Source organism: Balaenoptera physalus (genome assembly GCF_965194825.1).
Source record: "Balaenoptera physalus genome assembly, chromosome: 4".
Lineage (NCBI taxonomy): Eukaryota > Metazoa > Chordata > Mammalia > Artiodactyla > Balaenopteridae > Balaenoptera > Balaenoptera physalus.
The window spans coordinates 47,862,507-47,885,959 of record NC_138891.1 but is presented as its reverse complement, the minus strand read 5'-3'; the positions used below and the strand labels follow the sequence as shown (position 1 = coordinate 47,885,959).

The 23,453-nt window shown below is 37.4% G+C and overlaps 1 protein-coding gene across 1 annotated transcript in view; it reads left to right on the top strand.

The window, feature by feature from the left end:
* WDR49 (WD repeat domain 49) overlaps positions 1-23,453 on the top strand; it is a 152,515-nt gene that overhangs the window by 111,217 nt on the left and 17,845 nt on the right. The window contains 12 exon segments of the mRNA XM_082459466.1: positions 1,533-1,556; positions 1,558-1,607; positions 1,610-1,666; positions 3,627-3,725; positions 5,370-5,534; positions 7,522-7,655; positions 7,659-7,709; positions 8,483-8,594; positions 8,597-8,679; positions 12,563-12,741; positions 21,534-21,559; positions 21,562-21,642. Of these exon segments, the coding sequence (XP_082315592.1) occupies positions 1,533-1,556; positions 1,558-1,607; positions 1,610-1,666; positions 3,627-3,725; positions 5,370-5,534; positions 7,522-7,655; positions 7,659-7,709; positions 8,483-8,594; positions 8,597-8,679; positions 12,563-12,741; positions 21,534-21,559; positions 21,562-21,642 (1,061 nt within the window).

Here is a 23,453-nt window from a genome sequence, read left to right as displayed (position 1 = left end):
GGACTTCCAAGGAGAAAAGAAATGCTTGTAGAATGAAGGTATATTAAGAGCTCCTGAATGGAATGATTAATCTGTTTGCAGGATGAAGAATGTACCAGAGGTGGGTAGCCTAGAAACAGTGAAATGGGTTAAGAGGCTATTAAAAATTTTCAACCATGAGCTAGTGAGTGCTGAGCTAGGAAGCTGTCAATGGTTATTTAAAATAAAAAGGAAGGAATGAATATGTAACATATCACAGAGGAAGAATCTGAGTATTTTATTTGACTAGGGAAGAGAAAGACATTCAGGAAGTTGGAATTCTGGTCTGTTAACCAATTTTGGGAATTTAGGGAGTCCTCCTGTGGAGTGAAGATGAAAAGTTTGGATTTTCGATATGTTGCTGATGGAAACTATAATGGAACTGTCAGCTGTCAAGTGGAAACGACTCAACACTGGAAAAAGTTCTAAATGTAGACAAATTTAAGAGCCATTTGTACAGAAGTGAGATTGGAAATTACGGTGGTATACAAAATCTCTGAACAAGCCCTTTTGAGCAGTGAGAGGGGAGTGGAGGAATGACAGTAAGTAATGTCCATATTCACAAGAGAAATAGAGAAAAGGGAGGTTAAGTAGAGTACAAAGAATGAAAGGTTGGGGAGGCAGGAAGAGAAGCAGGGCGTTTGGAAACAAGAGTTTCCAGGAACAAACTCACATCCATCAGAGGGTGAGGAGTTAGTTACACTGGCAGGGCAATTGGGAGACCTTTAGCATGGGCAGAATCGAAAGCAGGATTTCAGAAAGGTGAAGCGAGAACGTGGGTGGAGACACCAAGCCTGGGATTACAAATGCTGCTTTGAAATGTGTCTGGCTCTAGAAGGAGGGAGAGGCTTACCAGAGTCTGGGAGCCAGAGCTGCAATCAAGAGGAAACAGGGTGGCCCCATATTTTGATGCCCCCCAAATTTAACTTTAGCCTCCTCCCTTCCCTACCAGGCACAAGACATTTCATTCTCTGTCTTTTCTGGTCTGTCCTCAAATTCACCAGAAGTGCCCCAGAATACTGACCTTTTAAAAACTACTGTTTCTGTTGAAAACATATCTGTCCTCCATCCCATTTCTTTGAAGTGGCATTTTCAAGTGTTCCACAAATATAGTTCCTCAAGATACTGTATGAAAAAGGACCCACAGACTCTACCCTTTTTTATTGTTACTGTCAAAAACCTTTTGGTGGTTCCATGTTGGAGAAATTTTGTTCTAGGGTCTTGGTTGTGGATAATTAATCTGATAAATGCATACATGGTTGGTTTAATGATTATGAAAGGAAGATTAACCTTCTGATATTAACTATTTATAATTTACCAGACAATTCAGGAGAGCATCCAAAAGCAAGTTCAGTGTGGGAATTCAGCCTTATGGATGACAAGTAGGGATAAAATTTGGGCAGCAGCATCTTTCAGACCTCTCAAATCACACCATCGAAGTGCATGACGGCTACTCAATATCTGTATCACTTTTATATCCATCCACAGCTAAATGCTATATCCTTTTTTACTAGGGCTATTAGTCTGTTTTACTCTAAGTAAAAACTTCAAGCAGTTTTTCATCCAGCCTGAAGAATGGAAGGGAGGAGTACACACCGTAATGATATCTTACGTACTGCATTTTTACCTCCACAAATTCTTGTTACAGGTTACTTGAACCTTCACTTGACAATCAGTTGTGAAAATTGTATTTTTTTTGCCTCACTCACTTTGAAAAAGCCTTTTCTCAACTGCAAACTGAAAAGATTTCTTAAAGAAGCAGTCCTTGCCCTTAGAGATACTCTTGGTCCTTATTTCTAGGGCTGGGTGATAATGGTTATGACCATCAGCTCCTGAGCTTGGCTACCTGGCTTCAGATCCTGGTTCCACCACTTGCCACTACCTCATATTGAGCAAGTTATTTAAACTCTAAATTATAATTTTTTCTGATTAATAATAATATATCAGTATCTTGGTTTATAGTGAAGATTGCACAAGATAATCTGTGTAAGGGTTTAACCCAGCGCTCACAATAAGCTCATCAGTAAATACAAGCTTTTATTTTCATTGTCCTTTTTTGAGGAGCAGCCTTAGGGCTGTTGGGTACTAATCACACTTCCGTGGCACTCAGATATTTTATAATGGGAACACATTAACCCTTTGGCACAATTTAGTCTAAATAACATTGGTTAAAGACTGGTCTCATGAAACGTCTATAAATCCAAGCTCTTGAAAAGATCTACAGGCATACTTTGACGTGACATATTAAAGAGGATCAGAAATTGCTGAATCATTTCCAGCCAAAGAAACCAATTTATAAAGACAGATTGCACCATGAAATTATCAAGTCTGTATTTTGACAGACTAATTTTTTTTTATAGAACCAAAAATGTCATCAATTAAGAGGAATGAAAAATTACAGGAAAAGAGCTTGGATATCTATGAAGTGTTACAATACAAGGTTTCCTGCTCTATCTACACTTAAAGTTTCATTGTTTTCAGAACTTACCTGATTATCTTCTGGGGGGGCCAACTCTGCAGTTGAATTTGCTATGTAGCTGCTGGAAGTCTACTCCCACGGACAGCTAATCCATGGAAACCCATCATCCTCGGGCAGTTTGTGAGCTACACAGGCGCCCTCTCCAGGACAATGCAGAGTTCAGCATGTATTACTCTCTTCTCTCTCCAAATCCCAAGAAAGACACCATCAGTACAGCCCACTCAGCTCTTGTCTTCTGCTCTCCACTTGATGTTGGCACTCTGCTCACTAGGGAGCTTTCCTCACTGGGCTGCTGCGAGCAGTGGTCTGGGCATGCACTGCTCCTCCCAGGACAGGCTTGGTCAGACTTAGCCTCGCTATTTGGGCTTTTCTATGTTTTCTGTAATGAGCAATAGGGAAGGACTTTGTGTAGGGGAAGTTTTAAGATTGGAGAAAGCAACATTCAATAAAGGACATAAAAGAGAAGGAACTGAAAGAACATACACACATCAACTATACTTCAATTAAAAGAAAAGAACACACACGCGCAGACACACACACACACACACACACACACACACACACGAAGAATGTAGGAAACAGAAACCCAGAAGGACTTAATTGGTTTGCCCTCACTCAATAATAAACAAATATGATAAAAATTATTAACACTTTTTCAGTATTTGTAATATGCTAGGCACTAAGTGCTTTTCATTCTTCACAGCAGCCCTATGAAAAAAATAAAATTATTAACCAAGTTTTATAGGTGAGGAACTTGTGGCATCAAGTAAAGTTAAATAACTTGCCCAAGGTTACACAGCTAGTAGGTGGGTAGAACCAGGACTCAGACTCAAGCTGTTTCATTACAAAGCTTTTATTCTGACTGCTTTATTACTATAAAATGAAAAAGATATAACAATAATTTCTATCACACTTACTGAACAGATATTTCATGAAGTTTCTAAGTTCTAAAGTTTAATAAAAACACTAGTAATTACTATTCATTCATGTCTCCAAATACATAGTGAGAACTTACGAAGTGCCAGATTCCATGTAAGTTATTTCGATAATGATTTCTTCTAATTGCTGTTGTTCATATTTTCTATCTAACTTTCTGGCAATTTCTGTTCTCTGTCTTGGCTCATAATAGGGAGTTATGATGGAGAAACTGTTCTGTGGAACAATAGCACAGAAAATGCTCACTATGTCCTTCACCCTGCTTATCAGCAGCTGCTAAAATCAAAATCGGGTGAGCGTTAAGTTTGCAACTAAAATAATGTGGCTGAGTTCAGCCACAGTAAGCTGTTTGTTGTTTGTTCATGGACCTGCTGCAGCTTGCTCCTAAATTATAGATGATTGGCTATAAGCACAAGGGATTAGTGATATCGTTGTCTCGTCAAAGTGACTAAAAAGAACCTTGAGATTTACTTGGCTTAGCAAATTCTCCATGGCTTGCCGTTCCTTCTCTTTATGCTACATCAGCGTTTCTGAATTACTGACAGCAGGGAGCAGGCCTCTCATTTTTATCTAGTTTATTTTTTGCCAATAAACCTCGCCAGATTGCCTTTGGCTGAACCTTGGGCACTCCTTGGTAGGAAAATGGGAATTCGTGTTCACTTGATAGGCTGCTCAGGCTCAATCTAGAGCTTGTATTAAATATTACACCACCTGGAAATCTTAAGTTATTTCTTGCTTTAGAAACCTGTGAGGAGCATGAGATGGGAGTAAATTGTATTTTATGGGAGTTTAGCATAGCAGATGAATATTTTATACTTAAGCAAAATGTCTTGACAATTGCCTTTTACATTTTATTTTAGTTTCTTTAGATACTAAAGGTTTTTCCTTAGACTAACTTATTTGGGTAATGAATATGTCATTCCTCATGGCCCGGTGAGTTTCTGTTGTCTCAACTGGATAAACTCACAGAGGCTGAGTTAGACCTTATGAAAGGACTGGTCATCAGATACAGCTTTTGTGTGTATGTGTGGAAAGCTAAGGGAGTAATTTTTTAGGAGGAAGATGACTAACTTAAGAGATTTAGAGTTTACTTGGCTGCAGGCACAAAACTCTGACCTGCCTTATGTACAAAGAGCTAATCATGAGGGTTCATCTGAACCCTCCATGGAGAGGGTGTAATTTTGCCTCTTTGTCTGCCTTAGTCCTCAGGAGAGCACAGTCTTGTTCTGATAGCGAACCTAATTGTGACTATGATTAAAAACAGCCAGACAGATAGGAAAGAAAAGCAGATAATGTCAAATTTATAAAAGACACAAGAGGCACTGCTATAGATTTCTTGCTTTGAAATTTTGAAGACACCTCTGTATAGGTTTCTCATAACTGTGTGCAGACTATTTATAGATTCTGAGATGAATATCCCCAGTTTTTATTAGTGTGGCTTGGAGATGATATCATTAGATAATTGAAGCACCATTAGGAATATCCTTTCCAGGGTAACTCACTAAAATAATATTGCTTAAGAATGATCATTGAAATACATTACATAGTCATATCTCATGTTCATCAAATTATTTGCAAGCTTAATATTAATGATTAATAAGCTGAAAATGCCATGATATTAAAATCACATTTGTCTTGAACGTATCAGGATCTCTAAGGTGTTAGCTATAAAATGAAGTCCCTATTAATTCACATCAAGGGAAAACACAGTAAGCTTGTATGGAGTATGAGAAATAAAATGGAATCAAGCAATCCTTGAAGTTGGGGTTGAGGAAGTGAACAGTGAAGGCTCCGTGGATGTTGACTGGAAACCTATTGTGAGATTTGCTGGAGTCTTTGGAGGCTGTGATGGGGGTGAGCCTATTGTTTTTCATAAGTGTTTTGTTTGAAAAGCATATATCTGTTGATTAAGACACCTGGCTTCTCTCCATCTCAGATATAGAGCCTCAAAAGCTTCCTGGTGCTGGGAAGAGCTGCCCCACCCACCCCACGGCTGACCAGGCTACTCTGGGAGCCTGTTCCTTTGAGACCGACACTGAGTGCAATAATGCTGTTATGAGGCTTTGCTTCCTTGAAGCAAGAAAAAGCATTGCAGCCACAGGTAAAATATATATTTATATTTTGACTGTAGACTGCTTTGATATATTGTCAAGTGTTGGAGCAGGGAACAATAAAGAAAGTTCAGTCTAATCCGATCGAGGTCTTGTAGAGTTCGACTGCGTCTAGCGAACAGCCAGCACCAGGTCACAGGAAGCCACAGGCCATGGTAGACGAGGTTAGGATTCAGGAGGATGGGTCCGGGAGCAGGAGCTAGACCAGACCCCACAAGCAATTTATACAGTGCTGCGTATGTCAGGATCAGAGTGAGAAAAACTCTGGGCAACAATCAGAATTGGTGTTGTAGCCGTGGCGTAGAGATTTGGTAGGGTAGAGGGCACAGCAAGAAACATGTTCCAAATATATGAGCCAAAGCTTAGGTCTACATGGGGTAGAAGGGTTGAGTCTTGAGATGACCACACTGGCACTTATTATCAAAATGGGCTATGAGAAAATAGTGAGAAACTTGGAGATTGGGGGCAATAGCAAAATTTGAAATAGCTGCTGCTAACTGCTGATCAAGAGAGCTGCCTGCTCTTTGTCTTAATTTTTTTGGTGGGGGGCTATGGGTAATGCCTTGGGTGTCTTTACTAACTACGAATCCTTTCCAGAATAAGTCAGAGTTCTGGTTAGAGCTTCTTCTAAGATGTATGCTAACATATGATTTACCATAGTTATTTGATATTATAATAGATTAAATAACTATTTGCTTAATTTCCCCTTTGTCTTCATTGGCTGTGTTAGTGTGGTGTTGATGCAGCCTACATGCTCCCAAAGTAAAAATCTGCTCCTGAGAACAATGCATAGTTTTGACCTTTCACCTAAAAAAGTAATTTTTTAATTTTAGAAATATTTTTCCTTAACATTAGGAATCTAGACATATATATGTTATATGATTGAAAAAAGAAACATATCTGAACCATGTTTTCCACATTCACTTTCTCATATTCAATTTGCAGATGGAAAATCTGCATGATTTTCTTATATAATTTTTCTGCATTAAAAGTCAATAAAGGTATACCCTTATAGAGTTTTAGAACCATTGTGAAATATTTAGAATAGACCTTGAAACAGTTAGATTCTAAAACTCTCTATTTTCCAGGATGCACTTATACTTACAAAATGAACTATTATCCTGAAATTGCTCTCAACACTAATTCTTCTTGCTGTTATCAGTATTCCCAAATTGTTTCCACTGAAGCGGCTACGTACCATTATTTCTACCTTGAACAGATATGATTGTTAATAGGCAGCACACTTGTGAAGCAAATTGGAAGTCTTCTACAGATTTATCAAATAATAATAGGAACTTTGCCACAGAAGAATAATTTAGGTAAAGTGCTTCTACAAGCATATAAAAATGGAAAATGAAAAAGTTAATTCTAGGCCTATGAACCAAGAAAGTGTTCCATAAGGACTTACAATGAATTCTTGATGAAAGATTAAAAAACAAGCTCATAAGTAGAATTCAAAGCATACAGCTACATAGAGGAATCAATAGCTATGCTGCTATAACTACGTATATGCATCCAGCTCTGTGCAAGAGGAATTTTACTTCTTTGGTATACGTGTCCAATGGGTAATTAAGAAAGATGTGTTTGGAATATTGGATATATTTGGATATATTGGATCTATTTGGATGTGTTTGGATAATTGGAATATTATCATAATGTTGAAATTAGTATTTTTGAAGTAACAGATTACTTCTATCAAAATTGAAAACCCAAATAATATCAAAATAATGAATGAAGTAGTGGTAACTAGATTTAATGGAACATCTTACACATCCTATCTCATTTAATATTCAACAAAAACCAGTGAAGGTATCATAAGGCTTTTTCCAGTTTATATTTGAGAGAATCAGAGTGCTCGTAGTTGATTTTGGGGCTACTCACCTCTCCAACATCCATATGCTTCCTACAGGGCAAACCAGTGAGGAAGATGTTTCTTGTGTTTGTAGTTTCCTAATTAGGGGTTCTCTTACATATTAGGGGGAGCCAACCTGGTGTCATGTGGAGGATCTGGGTATGTCAGGTTCTGGGATACATTTAAGAAGCACATTCTGGCTGAATTTTTGGCTCATAATGTTGTTGGTTCCATTATTGTGTCTACTGATAAGTCAAATTGATACCTCGCCGCAGGAGATCTTGAGGGGTGTTTGAAAATCTGGAATACAGAGGTACATTGAAAAAATTCTAACATTATCTTTATTATTTTTGATTGCCTTTTGTTGCAGATAACTATGAATCAGGTCTTGTCTGTTTTCTAGATAAAGGAAGACACAATCAATCTGAGTATTTTAAAGAAAACATATGTATTGATCAGACTTTTTTTAAATAATTCATGGGGAAAAACAGATTTTTCTCAATATTGAAAATCCTCTGTTAATATATCGTCAAGTCAATCCCCCAATTTAGGAATGCAGTGTTGTCAGTAATGTACCACGCATTGTTTGAGAATAAACAGTTAAGATATGCCTTATTTGAAATGAGACCATAAACATAATTTAATAGAGTCCTGGCCTTTCATCTAACATTATTGCCATCCTGAGTTAGTTTGGGATTTTTGTGTCACTGATTACCTGCTCAATTTTCTAATAATACTATAAAATAGTATAATATGTGATGACCTATATACATGATAAAGTTCATCAATTTCATCAAATAGCTGATTTTACTGTTGATTTTTTTTCTTTCCATCCTCCCCCTTCCCCTCCTTTCTTTCTTTCCACTTCTCAAGTTAGTTAAATCAGTTAGAAACCTTTTTTTGAATGTTAATACCATTTTCCTAACCTCTGTTATCATGAGCTGTTCTTTTGCATTTGTATCACAGATTGCTGTTCCCAAATGTACCTTTTTCAATTTCCGAATCAGACTTTAAAAAAAAGTGTTCCATCACTGCAATCATTTAATATTTGGACATTTTAGAATTCTGGCATTTCTGTTCATTCAGGAGTACTGTCTTAATTCCAGTAAGAACAAACTCACAGAGGCCCCAACTCTGATAAGATCGTTCCGACCTCATGAAGACTGGATGAGTTCCTTAGAGATGTGTGAGCCGGGCGGCCGCTAATTGGTTCTCTCTGCTCTGCAGACCGCAGAATTTGTGTGACTGATGTCTGTGGTGCTCCTGTCCAGATCTTTGGTCAGGTAGAAATATCGTTTTTTTATTATTCTAATATTTACTTGACATTTATTATGAGCTAGGCCTGATTTCCATTTGAATCTCATCGGCCATTAAAGTTCATTAGTCATGAAAGAACTGACTTCCATTTCTGGAACTGTAGCTCCAGGCCTCCCTTATTAACCAAGGCAGTTCCATCAAGTGGTGGACACTGGAGACATGAAAAGTTTGGGGACTCTACGCAGCTCAAAATGTACCAGGATTTCTGAGAAAAATTTCTCCTCCAAAATAAGTGGATCCCTTCAATTTCAAAATTTAGTAGAAACATACTACAATGTGGATAAATTTACTGCATTACTATTAAACAGATAGATGACTGTGACAGCCAAGTAATAATCAGGTAATAATCAAATATAGAAAATTTTAGAAAAAAACCAAACTTTTCTGTTCATTGTCTGATTTATTCCTGCCTAAATAACAATTGCTAATGTTTGCTGAGTTTCTCCTGTTCTAAGGTCTCTACATGAATAATTTCATGTAATCTTCACAATTGCCCATCCCATGAGGGAGGAATGCTCATTATTCCCATTTTATAGATGGGGAAACAGAAGCACAGAGAGTTTGAATAAATTGCCTGGGCTCACAGAAGCTAATAAGTGGTAGAGTTTGGCGTTTGACTCAAGCTGGCTCATCTCAGAGCTCATGCTTTTAACCCCTTCCTCCCATGAAACTAAGCTCTGATTTATACCTGCTTATAAAAAAATAGTAGAAAGAAAATATTAATTGTCTCACATTTCTTTTCTTTTTTCCGTTTATTTTCATGGGAACTCAGCTCCTGTTCCCTTTGTACTTTGGGGGACAAAATATCAACCCGATCTGTTTCAACCAGCACTGTTCAGACATGGTGGTGTGAGCATACCCTGGAACCTCAGTTTCTATCTGGCCGGTTGACTTGGCCCCATTTAGCAGCCTCAGGTGCCACTCTCATGCCCTGAGTATGGCGATTCTCTTCATGCTGGAAGACAAAGTCTGTCGTTGCTCCCTTTGTGAGGTCGGCTTGAGGATATCAACCTGTGCTGACAGAATTCTGTACAGCCCTTTAGGACATGGAGGGTGATGGTAAATCAGAAAATGATGGTAAATTGGGCAGGTGGACCGTTTTGGGCTGGGTAATGCGGAAGTCTCCAAGAGCTGTACAGCCTCTTCTGCTCTGTAAATAAGGCAAGTGCTAGACTTTTCTCAGGAAAAAGAGTGTCTGGGTGGGAACTCAAATCAGTGTGTGGGCAGGTGTGATGAGACAGCGTGGGGCAAAGCTGGCATTCTGAACATGAAAGGAGCTGAACAGCTGCTTCTGGCAGTTGGAGAAGTTAATGCAATGCTGACATTGTTATATGGCCATGCCACATGGGCTCTGGTGAGATGAGGTGCAGAAAAAAAGAGTGTCTTCAAGCGGGTGTTATCTGGAGTATAAGTCCTTTAGATGGCGCTGAAGCAAGAAATAGGGCTGTTCTAGGTATGGGTGCCATATAAACTGTGTCCACCAAACACAATCTGTACTGCAATTTTATTTTAATTAAGAAATATGTGCTAGTAAAACTGTTCATTTTATACCCTTGATAGTTTTCCTTAGTTATTTTGTAAAGTTTTTTTTTTTGAATTTTATTTTTTTTTATACAGCATGTTCTTTTTAGTTATCCATTTTATATATATTAGTGTATATATATCAATCAAAATCTCCCAATTCATCCCACCACCGCCCCCCGCCCCTGCCACTTTCCCCCTTTGGTGTCCATACGTTTGTTCTCTACATCTGTGTCTCTATTTCTGCCCTGCACACTGGTTCTTCTGTCCCATTTTTCTAGGTTCCACGTATATGCGTTAATATACGATATTTGTTTTTCTCTTTCTGACTTACTTCACTCTGTATGACAGTCTCTAGGTCCATCCACATCTCTACTTTTGTATTTCAAAGGACTCAGCCTCAGATAGCCTGCGTGAAAATAGTTTGGTTTTTTTCCCTTCTGTTCGAGATAGGAAAAGAGCCACCAGAGCTGGGTAGTTTTAGAAAATAAAGGCGGGCAAAGCGGGGGACAGCTGGGTTTTCTAGTCCCTTCTGCTTGAGCTTTAAATTTTTTTTAAGAACCCGCTTTTGTCAAGCTGTCTTGGATATGGGTGCTGCTAGTTCCAAGGGCCACGGGAGGCAGTGGGAGGGGAGGGCAATGGAGAGGAGGGGAGGAAGAAAGAGAGAAAATTAGCAGATACTGGAAAGAAGTAACAGTGAATGTCCTTCTCATAGTGTGAGAAGAGACACCCTTTCACAGAAAGAACAGAAAGATATGGGAGGCAGACGGAAACAGAGAGATAAGAAGAGACTCAATTCTTAAATATAGCAATTTTTCCTGAACCAGCTTGATTTGTACAGTGTAGTGACTTTTGACCTACATCTGAATGTTGCATTTGTCTTTTCGTGGAATTAATTCTGTTCTAGCAGTTACAAAAACAAAAGGAAAAGCAATCATATATTTCAATTTCCTACACTAAGCCTTCATTTTCCAATCACATTCAGTCTGATTAACGTATTCAAAATTTAGTGCAGTGTGATTCAGTATATTTCAAAAAAGAAGTTTTTAAAAAAAAATAACTGTGAATCAGTTTTATAGCATAGCTATTGATCTGAGGTTGGTTTTCAAGTTAGATTTTTAAAAGTATGTGGTGTGCTATGTCTATTTCTAGAGTTGGAGAGATAGGGGTAGGGATGGTTTATCTGTGGAGATACATTTATCCCAGGAAACTGTCAGATGACTGTGGTATAAAAAGAAATTAGATGATGCTTGTGCTTCTTCAGTGTCCATCTCAGCACTAACCGCTGTTGTGTTGGGCAGAGTGTGTACTGGCACCCCTCCTCAGCTGATTGCGTTGATGGCCAGTGACTTTGATTGAGCCTATTCACCCAGTGTTTAAAATTTGATTTAGTTGCCCACATTTAAACATTAAGAGGTTTCATATAAGATCCAAATTTCTTGCTTCTCTTGGAAAAGAACATGTCATTCCCTGAGAGTAGCTATGGCCCCCTTTATGGAAAATGGGTTCCCTCTAAGTCGGTGTAATGCCACCTTTCTTTCCCTTTTGCCTATGAACACTGAGGCTGACTTTCATTTGCTATTTATCATCTTATATGAGACTTGATTCATTCATTGACGCTGCCTTCCTGACCCCTGTAGGCATTTTACTTTGTAAATCCTCTGACAAAGGTTGATCATTCGTAGGCCAGTCAGATATGCTGGGGACCCCTAATGTTCCCTCATATCACACAGCCTGTGTTCCCTGCTGCATTCCTGTGGATACAGTGTGAACAAATAGAAGACAAGGAAATTGCTTCTGTATTTAAAACATAAATTGTCAATGGGGAGCTCTCGCTAGATGGATACACATTAAGAGCTGCGGCCAAGATCTGTGAAAACTATCATGTAACACATACATTTTTCTAGGAAAAAGTACTCAGTAATTGGACTGGCTTTTGAGATTTTGGGAGGGGAAGATGCAAAGAAAGTAGTAGTATGAAAAATTCCGACAGTTCTTCAACAAAAGCTTTGTTTTTCTTTCTAGTTAATATACATCTTGCTATACAGGATTTTAAAGTGGGAGTGTTAATTTCTTTTTTTGCAGTTCATTATTATCTCTTCAGAAAATATCTGTTTGTTTCTTATGATACATCCCTTTCTAACTTTATTAAAGTTACATGTATACGTCCCATCTCCCTTAGAAGACTGTAAGCTCCTTGAGTTCGGGAACCATACCATCTTCATTTCTGGTGTCCCCAGGACTTCAATTAATAATCTAGCACATGTTAGACACATATAAATGTTCAAGGAAAATACATTTTATGAAAGTAAATCTCTGTTTTTTCAGGCAAAGCATTGGCAACTTGAGAACTGTTTTTCCCTTCCTAAAAGCAATACTAATTTAATGGAAGATAAGATTCAAGAGAAAAGCATAAAGGAAATTCCTTTGCTTTATAAGGAGGAATCATGGTTAGACCCATCAAAGCATTCGCTACTTGATAAGAAAAACAGAGAGTCAACATACAAGTAAGTACATCTTACCTGTAAAGAGTGAAATTGGCCCCAAATTCCTTCTGTGCTTTGTGGAATGTTCAATGACTACCTCAAGATTTTGCTAACATTTAGGTTATTGGTAGGTATGTGTGTGTAGCAAGGGGAGAACGTATGTTCTCAGGGTGATATCTGATTCTTACTTCTTGTCTGTTGAAGGCTTGACTTCTATTCTGCGTCTTCTAGTCTTTTGTTTCTACTCCATCATCAACCTAATTTTGGAAATTAACCCCTTTCTTCAAAAGCAATATATGTGTGTATATGTGTATGTATGTATCTACCTAGCTAGTTACCTGTCCATCTTCGAATGTATGTCAGATTTTACTCCTGGTTTTGGTAAGGCACACAGAGGTTTATATGTCAGAAGTTCAAAGAGCTTGACTTTGACTATTGGATATCACTCTCCTTTTATGACTTCTAGCCTTTCCTTCCTGTTGTTCAGCCATTTCTTCTTTTCATGCCACTCTGATGGATCCCATTCTTACATTCCTCTAACTCTAATGCCAGGCAGTTTTAATTGTTTCTTTTGTTTCCTATATTCTTGCTAACTCATGCTCTCATAATTTCGCCTTTCATATTAAACAATCTTTTGAGAAAACAATTTTGTTCATTGTATTTTCTTTGATACAATTGGCATTTTTATTACCATGTGCCTATATTACTTTTTTTAAGGTCTACAGAAAAATTGCATAGAAAGCACAGAGAATTCCTACATACCCCACGCCTATCCCCCACAGTGTCAAACATTAGTGTGGTACATTTGTTACGATTGATGAACCAATATTGATACTTTATTATTAACTAAAGTCCGTAGTTTACATTAAGGGAGTACAGTTGAGGGTTCTCTGATGACACCATGCAGAGACCTCTGCATTGCACCTTTCGAAATTAATGCACTCTTTGGCTAAACTCTTGGGGCTCAAACCCACCAGTTGGGGTTTTTCTGTTCCAGTCCCCTCACACTGGCAGCCTCGCCTCTTGCACAGCTTCTCTTGGGTTAACTTCTGCTTGACCAATAGGAAGCTCACACGTCCTTGCCACACCAATTGCTCCACAACTACCCCTTCTCCCCCTGCTCACCGGGGTACTTTCAACCACAGTAGACTTTTGCAGTTATTAACGAGTCACTGGTTCACTGTGTCCCTCTAATGGTTACCCCAGGGGGCATGTGTTAAACTCTTTGCCTGGTTTATGTGAACAGGAGCTAGAACTGAGGGGGAAGCATTCCTCCTCTCCCGTGGGAGTGGTTCTCAGTGCACACCTACGACTCTCTCCAGTGCAGTCCTCTCTTAGGATTGCTGCACCCTTAGTCTGTTTCTATCCTAGAGGGGTGGCTGGCCTGAGCGTCACAAGATGCTACCTCCTTGACTAAGTGGGCCTGCGCAAGGAATCGATCTAGCACCTCACTTTGGAATGTGGGAATACTTTTTACCTCTTAATTAATTAATTATTTTGCTTTCAGACTTTTTGGACCTCTGATGACGAGGTAGGGGAGAAAAAAAAATTCCCCTTTAAACATCCTGTTACACTAAATTACCTTTTGGTATTTGTTCTTCCATTTCCTTGAATTATGGCTTGCTGAAATGTCAAGTGGCATTTTACTTTCAGGCAGAAGAATCTTTCAATTTAGAAATACGGCATGACCGACCCTGTACGAGAATAGAGTGCTGAGAATGGAAAGACTTGCTGTACGATAAAATGCCCCCACCCAGCCACCCAACTCAATTGTACAGATCAGGAGATAAAGTTACCCCAGGGTAACACAGATTGATCATTGTTTCTCTTCCTGTGACACTCCTAGAAGAGTGAATGCAAGTGTCACAGATTCCTGTTTGAGTATTTCAGCCAAGATACTAATTTCCCATTCCTTATGACAATCTCAGTTATTCTTTTTTTTTAAAATTAGCCTTTCCTTAGATTTAAAAATTGGCACTTTAAACTGTTGACTTCTTTCCTGACTTCTATCCATCTTATTTCATTTCCTATTGTTCCATGACACTTTACTTGTCTTCTGAAAATTAGTGCTGATGTATAGGTTCTTAAATTCACAGATTTCTCTTAAAACTAGAGCTTTGCTTTCTGCCAGAGGAAATAAGACTACAGCAGAGTGATCGTCTCACCTTCTTTATACATTTCTGTGGGCCTTGGGAGATGTTCACGGCAGTAAAAAGCAAAGTTATCTCTGTTTACTGCATCTTTTCAAGTGACAACACATCCAAAATTACCTGTGATGTTTAAAATTTCTGCCTTTAATTCAAATGAGTGAATTGAAATAAATTTTATGACTTCGTAATAATGAGATAGAACGGAATGATATCATTTTGGAATTTCTGAACTAATTGAAAAGAAAAGGTTAAAAACGTATCCTCAGAATTGACTTGGCAGGTACAGCCCTCACTTCTCCCAGAAGCATGTCCATGAATCCTATGGAGAAAACCTACAAATGAAATACAATTGTCAGCTGTAGAATGTCCTTTGTGGCCTCCATCCAGTACTGAAGAGATTACAGATCACCTTTTCCCTAAGAAAATATTATTCTGAAGAATGTGCCCTATTTCTAATCAGATTAGGAAATCCAAGGAGAAAACCATGCCATTTCTTGTCCATATGTAAAAGTATGAAAGAAAACTAAATATGTGAAAGAATTTAGAGAGACTAAAAGGGGAAAAGCACATTTGGTGTGTGTATGAGGGTGGAGGGATGTTCAAATGGAGGGGGAGGAAGAGTAAGAAAGACAGAGGTGAAAAAAGAAAAAAGCCAATAGAAAATGAAAGAAGCGTGAAAAATGAAGGAAAATTTTAATAATTTAAAGCCATGTTCTCACCTTAACTCCTAAGATTCTCTTTCCAGGATAAAAAGCTTGGCGTTTATGATGTTCTGTCTTATACATAAATACCAGGTTTTCATAGTGCTTAAGGTATTTTATAATATTGTGTGTGAGAAGTAGGTAGGTGGTAAAATGTCGTCTTCAATTTAAGTCCTGGGGATATGCAGATGAATACAGAATTTAAGAGAAAATAGGAAGTCCTAATGCTGAGTTTAAAATTGACACAAAGAAATAGATTTTTCTCCTTCTGTAGGTTCTGCAAAAGTCATATTACCGCTAGAAAATGGGGAAAAAAAGAAATAACTGAAAAAAGTAAATGGGGGAACAAAAACCACAGTGGACATGCATTTTTCTTAATCTATGGCAATATTTGGTTTCTGGATTCACACAAAATTACTCTAATCTAGAAAAACTGTAGATAAAATGAATAATTTAGACAATATAACCTTAGAGTATTTCTTTATTATGAAAATAATACATGTTCATTAGGAGAAAAATTAGAAATACAGATAAGCGAGAAGAAAAAGATGAAAAGAAATCATTAGCAGCAAAACCACCAATAACACTGAGGCATTTCACTCTTCAGGTCTTGTTCTGAGCATGCTTATACAAATAAACAAATATACATTTTATAAACGTGAGCATATAATACACACAGTTTATAAACTGTTTTACTGCTTAAAAACATACAGCCAGCACACTTCCGAGTTATTTAATATGAGTATCTACAGACATCAGTACTCGTAATGGCCTCTTAGGAATTTATCACGTAGCTTTTTAAACATTCTCTTCTTTTAAAATATTTAAACTGTTTACAAATTTTAACTGAGAAACATTTATTTAAATACCTTCATGCACACGTGTTAAGAGTACCTGACTGAATTCATCATTACAATAAATTCTTTGAATCGGGGTTGCTGAGTCAAAGTTTTAAAGGCCTCTGAGTCTTGCTAAATTGTCATTCCAATGATGTGAAGCCTCTACCACCAGCAGTATATGGAAATGGCTGTCTCTGAACCAACATTGACTGTTGTCATTGTCTTAAAATTGCCACTCTGATAAATTATCAGTTTTATGTTGTATTTTTTAATTATTTGTGAGAGTAAACATTTTTTCACGTTTGTTAATCTTTAATAATTTGATAATGAACTTGAAAGAGGTATCTGATGTCTGCTAGACTAATTCCTATTGAGGCCTTAAGAGAAGCACATCCCAGCCTCTTCTTGAATATATCCTATGGGCTACACTCACCATCGTGCAGATAGACTTCTCTGTTATTCAACCACTCTTTATTATAGAAGGGCTCTAATTGTAGGTCGGATCTATCCATTTGTAGGACATGCTCTCATCCATCTTCATCTTATTCTAGGGCAACAAAGAGCAAATCTACCCCATCTTCTACTCTCTGACAAATTTTTCTTTGGCTACCATTAAAAAAATATTTATGGGGAAATGATTATTAGAAACCAGGATAAAATAATTAGATGGGAAATGAAACATATATTCCATTAATTTCTCTGTAAGTTTATATAAGGCAGAAGGTACACTTAAAATTAATGCTCCTTAGAAATATGAAATAATTATGTTCTAAATTCCATATTATTATTAGATGGGAACTGATATTTAATATCATTTTTATATGCTGGTGATTATCTAATTATTCTGCCAGTAGAGATAATGTGAGAAAATAAAATAGGAATATTATAAATATAAAAAATACAAACATAAAATAAAATAAGGGTATTAGAACTGGCTGTAGGGGGTGTTGGAACTCCTGCTTTGAGTGAAAAATATTGTATTATTCTTTCTTAAAGAGATAGTAGCCAATACTTGCTGAGTTCTTACCATATTCCAGGCACTGTTCTAGGGTTTTTATGTGTTTAACATTTAATTGTCACTATAATCCTTGGTGATATCTACAATTATAATCTCCATTTCATAACTAGGAAAGAAAGACAGAAAAAAGTTAAGTGATTTACACAACGAACAAGAGGTGAGCCAGGGACCCCAAAGCAGGCATTCTAACCCCAGAGTCAGTACACTTTGCCACTGCTCTATTCTGCCTGCCTGACAAGCAACATGTGACCATATTGAAAAGTTGCTGGTCTCTGAGTCAAGTGATCAAATGTTTTGTCAAGTACCTGCTATGGGTAAGCCACTACTCTAGGCACCTTCACTTTCCTTTAGGGCACTTGGGGACTTGTCACACATCATTCCTCCTTTCTACATCCAGAACCGAGAGATGGCAGATTTAGAGTCTTTCCTTCTCATAGAATTGATGGCAAGGATGCCAGAGCCCATAGTAGGCTCCCTTCTTGCATTACCACATAAGACATTTTTGCAAAAGTTTTAAACTCTATTGTTCCTTATTACATTCTTTAGCTTCTTTGTATTCGACCACTGGGAATATTGGACTCTTAGGAATATTCACCTCTTTCCAGTTCCCTGTACATTTTCATAGTAACCACTTTCCAAGAAGTCAAATGTCTATGGAAAAGAAGCAATAGGTTGGCCTGTAAATCGAAGTTGATTCTACAGTCTAGTTGTTCATAGAACTGCCCTTTGTCTTGGAGTTTTATCAGTATAGCTCCATTTCCTAGGCAGTCATCTAATTAGTGCAGATTGTTATGACTCTCTAGAAGAGTTTCTCTTACTGTCCGCCTTCCTCTTTCCCTCTGTGGATTAAATTCTTTAGTGGAGATAGACAAAGTCTTTCGTTTCATACAAAAGATACTCAGTTTAAATGCCACTGGATGAGAGAGCTGGAAAACAAAGGGTCTAAAAGCAGGGAACCATTCAGGGTGTTTGGAGAAAAACTAAGGCCTGGTGTTAACTAGTCCAAAGATAGACCTCCCTCAAACTTTTGCACCTCAGTTTATTTCAGTTTTACTTTTCTGAGGGAAAAAATATATTCTTAACCTAGTAACTGCAAGACCTAACTGCACCGTAATCTACCTTTCTTGCATCCACCACCAACTTCTTATTTTTACAGATTCTCTTACTATTTAAAATGACTCTCTAAAGATACCATCATTCTTGTCTTCAAAGCCCAGATAGTGGCTGAATAAACATGTCTTTTTTTAAAATTAATTTTTATTGGGGTATAGTTGCTTTACAATGTTGTGTTAATTTCTGCTATACAGCAAAGTGAATCAGTTATACATATACACATATCCCCTCTTTTTTAGATTTCCTTCCCATTTAGGTCACCATAGAGCACTGAGTAGAGTTCCCTGTACTATACAGTAGGTTCTCATTAGTTATCTGTTTTATACATAGTAGTGTGTATATGTCAATTCCAAATCTCACAATTCATCTCAAACCCCTTACCCCCTTGGTATCCATATGTTTGTCTCTACCTCTCTCTCTATTTCTGCTTTGCAAATAAGTTCATCTGTACCATTTCTCTAGACTCCACAGATAAGTGATATACAATATTTGTTTTTCTCTTTCTGACTTACCTCACTCTGTATGACAGTCTCTAGGTCTACCAACGTCTCTGCAAATGGCACTATTTCGTTCCTTCTTATGGATGAGTAATATTCATTGTATATATGTACCACATCTTCTTTATCCATTCCTCTGTTGATGGACATTTAGGTTGCTTCCATGTCCTGGCTATTGTAAATAGTGCTGCAATGAACATTGGGGTGCGTGTATCTTTTGGAATTATGGTTTTCTCCAGGTATATGCCCAGGCGTGGGATTGCTGGGTCATATGGTAGTTCTATATTTAGTTTTTTGAGGAACCTCCATACTGTTCTCCATAGTGGCTGTATCAATTTACATTCCCACCAACAGTGTAAGAGAGTTCCTGTTTCTCCACACCCTTTCCAACATTTATTGTTTGTAGATTTTTGGATGATGACCATTCTAACTCAAATGAGGTGATACCTCATTGTAGTTTTGATTTGCATTTCTCTATTAATTAGTGATGTTGAGCATCTTTTCATGTGTTTGTTGGCCATCTATCTGTATGTCTTCTTTGGAGAAATGTCTGTGTAGATCTTCTGCCCATTTTTTGATTGGGTTATTTGTTTTTTGATATTGAGCTGCATGAGCTGTTCGTATATTTTGGAGATTAATCCTTTGTCAGTTGCTTTGTTTGAAAATATTTTCTCCCATTCTGAGGGTTGAATAATATGTCTTATTCATGGGAGATAGTATGTTGTGAGGGAGATCGTTCCAGTGTGATTTGGGGAAAAGCTGCTACCTACCATCAGTCTTTTGGATGGCAAAGGTTTCCTTAAAAAAAATCTATAATTCCGAATAATTTATGTAGATACGCCCCCAAATCAAGGAGGTAGAGCTTAACTCTCCTCTTCATCTTCCTTAAGTGTAGACTGTGCTTGGAAACTTGCCTCCAGAGAGTAGTGTATAGACAGGAAGGGAAAAAGTAACTGCAGAAACTTGGGAAACACAACCTTGGCCAGGTGATAAAGTTAACATCAACAGTGGTAAGTCAGGTTGATAGCCTGTGCCCTTGATAAGATACAATGAGAATAGCACTTCATCTCTGTTATCTTCCTCCCAAGAACCCATAATCCTCGTGTAACCATAAGAAAAACATCAGACAAACCCAAATTGAAGGAGATTCTACGAAAAAAATGACTGATATTTCTTAAAATTGTCAAGGTCATCTAAAACAAGGCAAGTCTGAGAAATTATCATAGACCAGAGAAAACTAAGGAGTCAGAAAACTAAATGTAATGTGGTATCCTGGGATAGAAAAAGGACATTAGGAAAAGCCAGGAAAATCCTAATAAAATACTAAGGTTAGTTAATCATAGTATATCAGTATTGATTGTGACAAAGGGTAATATAAGATGTTAACAACAGGGAGAATTGGGTGAGGGGTATACCAGAACTCTGTACTATCTTTGCAACTTTTCTGTAACTCTAAAACTACTCTAAAATGAAACTTTTACTTTTAAGCTCATTTGGGTTTGGGAGATACAGTCAACTAGGGGAGAGGAAAAGGAAGGAGGGAAATAAACATTTATTAAATACTATTATTTATTAGACACATCGCTGAGCATTCATCCATCTTATCTCCTTTAAAATCACAGTAAGAATCTCATACAGAGCAGGAAATTGAGGCTGAGAGTATAGGAAACATCTCAAGGTTCTATAGCTACTCAGTGTGTAGCAAAATAGGGAATAAAGGTTAAGGGCAGCAGTAATCACAAAGGGTTAAAGGGTGCAAGGAAAGGAGGCAGAAGGGAGAGGGCAGGCCCCATGGCTCTCAATGATTTTGTGAAAAATAGGTATGTTTTCTGGCCTGAGGCTTCCAAGAGAATAATAACAATTTTTGGAAACATGGCTTGTAGCTGTTAAGGTTGAGGTCTGTGACAGTGAATGTTAAATATATTTGAGACCATTTCCTGTTTTCTGACTGGAATTATATACAACTATGGAATGGTTTCACTTCCTGTGTTTTATTGATAAAAACTTTTCCTGTGGATTCAAGCTAATCTAAAGTTTTCCTGTCGATTCATATAACAAGCCTCAAAAGCACTGAACTTTTTTTTTCTTTTTGCATTTTGGATACCATAAATGAAGATCCAGGCATAGCACTGGATAAAAGAGCTTTTGACACATACCACTGATTAGCCCATATAACTTACACACAGGGCAAGGATAGTGTGCGTGTCTGTGGCATTTTCTTCTTCATAGTTTTTTCTCTGACCTTCCAGTTTTTATGGGACAGGACCTTTGCTTAACTAGCTTCTCCTCCTTCGTGGCTCTTACACTTTTATACCATCACCTGGCTAGTAGGCATTTTATTCAAAGATATAACTTGATTAGTGTAAACAATTGTCACTACTTAGGTCCACAGGATAGAGATTTTTTTTTGTTAAAGGTGTATATTTATAGCCAGAAAGTGTCTGTTCATCCTTTGTGGTTGATATTTTGTTTCATCATAAATTATTTTCTTCCAGTGTCAGACCATCAGAAGTTATAAATTTAGGTATGAATATAAGGAAAGAAATGTTTATAAGAAAAAAACACATAACCTTTACAATGGTGAAGTTATAAAAAAATCATTCAGTAAGTAATCACTGTTGATATATTTTTATCATGTTATTATTTTATAGATTGGTATGAAGAAAACAAGTAACTACTCTATGTGCCAGGAATGTTGGTATTCCTTAATAAATCTGAAAGTAAGCTCTTGTGATCTCATTTTAACAAAGGAGGAAAGCGAGGCTCAGAGATATTAAGTGACTTGTCCAAGCCTTCAGAGTGTACAATAGGCAGAAGTATAAGGTCTAAACCAGAAAACATGTGGAAAATGCCCACTATAGTCTCCAAAACAGAGTTGGCACAGGATGTTAATTCTCTCTCCTAAGTGTTTAAAAGATAAAAATAAAATTAAAACTATTTTTGTTCTCAGAAAGCCCAAAGCCACACAGAACAACGTATTTGTTTAGTTGTGACTGACCAGAAAAAAACTGTAAAAAAAGTAATTGAAACAAAAGAATTATTATCATACTGAAGTGTGTTATTTAGAAGAGTACTGAGAATCGTTCTCGAAGCTCCATCATATAACGAGAATATTTCACTCACTACAAATCTTTTGTCAACTTATGTCCAAGGGGAAGCTGCACTTTCACAGAGCAAATGTGCTCGTTTCTGTTGAAACTTTGCTGTCAAAATGTACATTATTATTTGTTAATATTCAATGCATATTTATAAACTAATCTACTCTATAGGGGTTTTGTCATGATTACATGAGAAAATATATGTGAAGCACTTAGTGTCTGGCATATTGTAGAAACTCAATACAGTTTTATTAGTAATATTATTTATTATTATTATACCTTGGAGCACAACTTTTAGAGTGAAATATACTTGAGTTGATGTCCAAGGCCTACCATTTACCAGTTATGTAAATTCAGGCAAGTTACCAAAGCATCTTGAGCCTTGATTTCCTCATCTGTCAAAAGGGCATAATGATACCTTACAGGTTGGAAGATTTCTCCTTTGGTTTTAATATAACACATTGGTTCCCAAAGTACGTTCCCTGGTCTACCAGCATCAGCATCACTGGGAATTTAGGTACATTCTGGGGCCCCATCCCCACCCAACTAAGTTAGAAACGGGAATGGTGCAAGTGGTTTGTGCTTTGATAAGCCCTGCAGATGATTCTGATGCCTGGTACAGTTTGAGAACCACTGACATGGCACATGACTTGTCTCGGAGCAGGTGCTCATTACCTGTTAGTTTACTTTTCCTAGATACTGAGCCACCACAATGACAAAAGCACGGACAGTTTTTACCTTCACAGAGCTAACAGTTAAACAAACATAGAATCACATCTTGAATTAAGTTTTTGTAGACTTCCATTCCATTATCCATTTATCCCATGAAACAAAAAGAAGACTTTTTAATTTTGTCCAAGACTTTGCCTGTAAGGGCATAATTAAGAGTCTTCCTTCCCATTATCTCATTGTGTGCATCATAGATACAATAATAAAGAGCTGGTTTACATTTTAGCAAAATGAAAATGAACCTGCAAACTCAAAATTTTAGATATGTTGTTAAATGCTGAAAAATAGATTCCATCTCACAAAGCCTACAGTTTTCTTGCAGATAACAGAGAAACTGGAGCTTTTCCAAAACTGCAGAATACTCATTTTCAAGGGAAAATAGCAAAGAATACAAAATGAAAAATAAATGAATGGGGAGCCTTGAGTTTCTTTTGGTCCCTTTGCATAAAGGGACCATGGATTTATCTTGAACAGCTGTGTTTATAGGGTTTGCTGATCTGCAGCTGTACCAGCTGAGTAACAGGGAGGTTAGAATTTTTTTTAAAAAGTTAACTTGGAAATGTGCTAGCTCTTTCTGAGGAATTAATG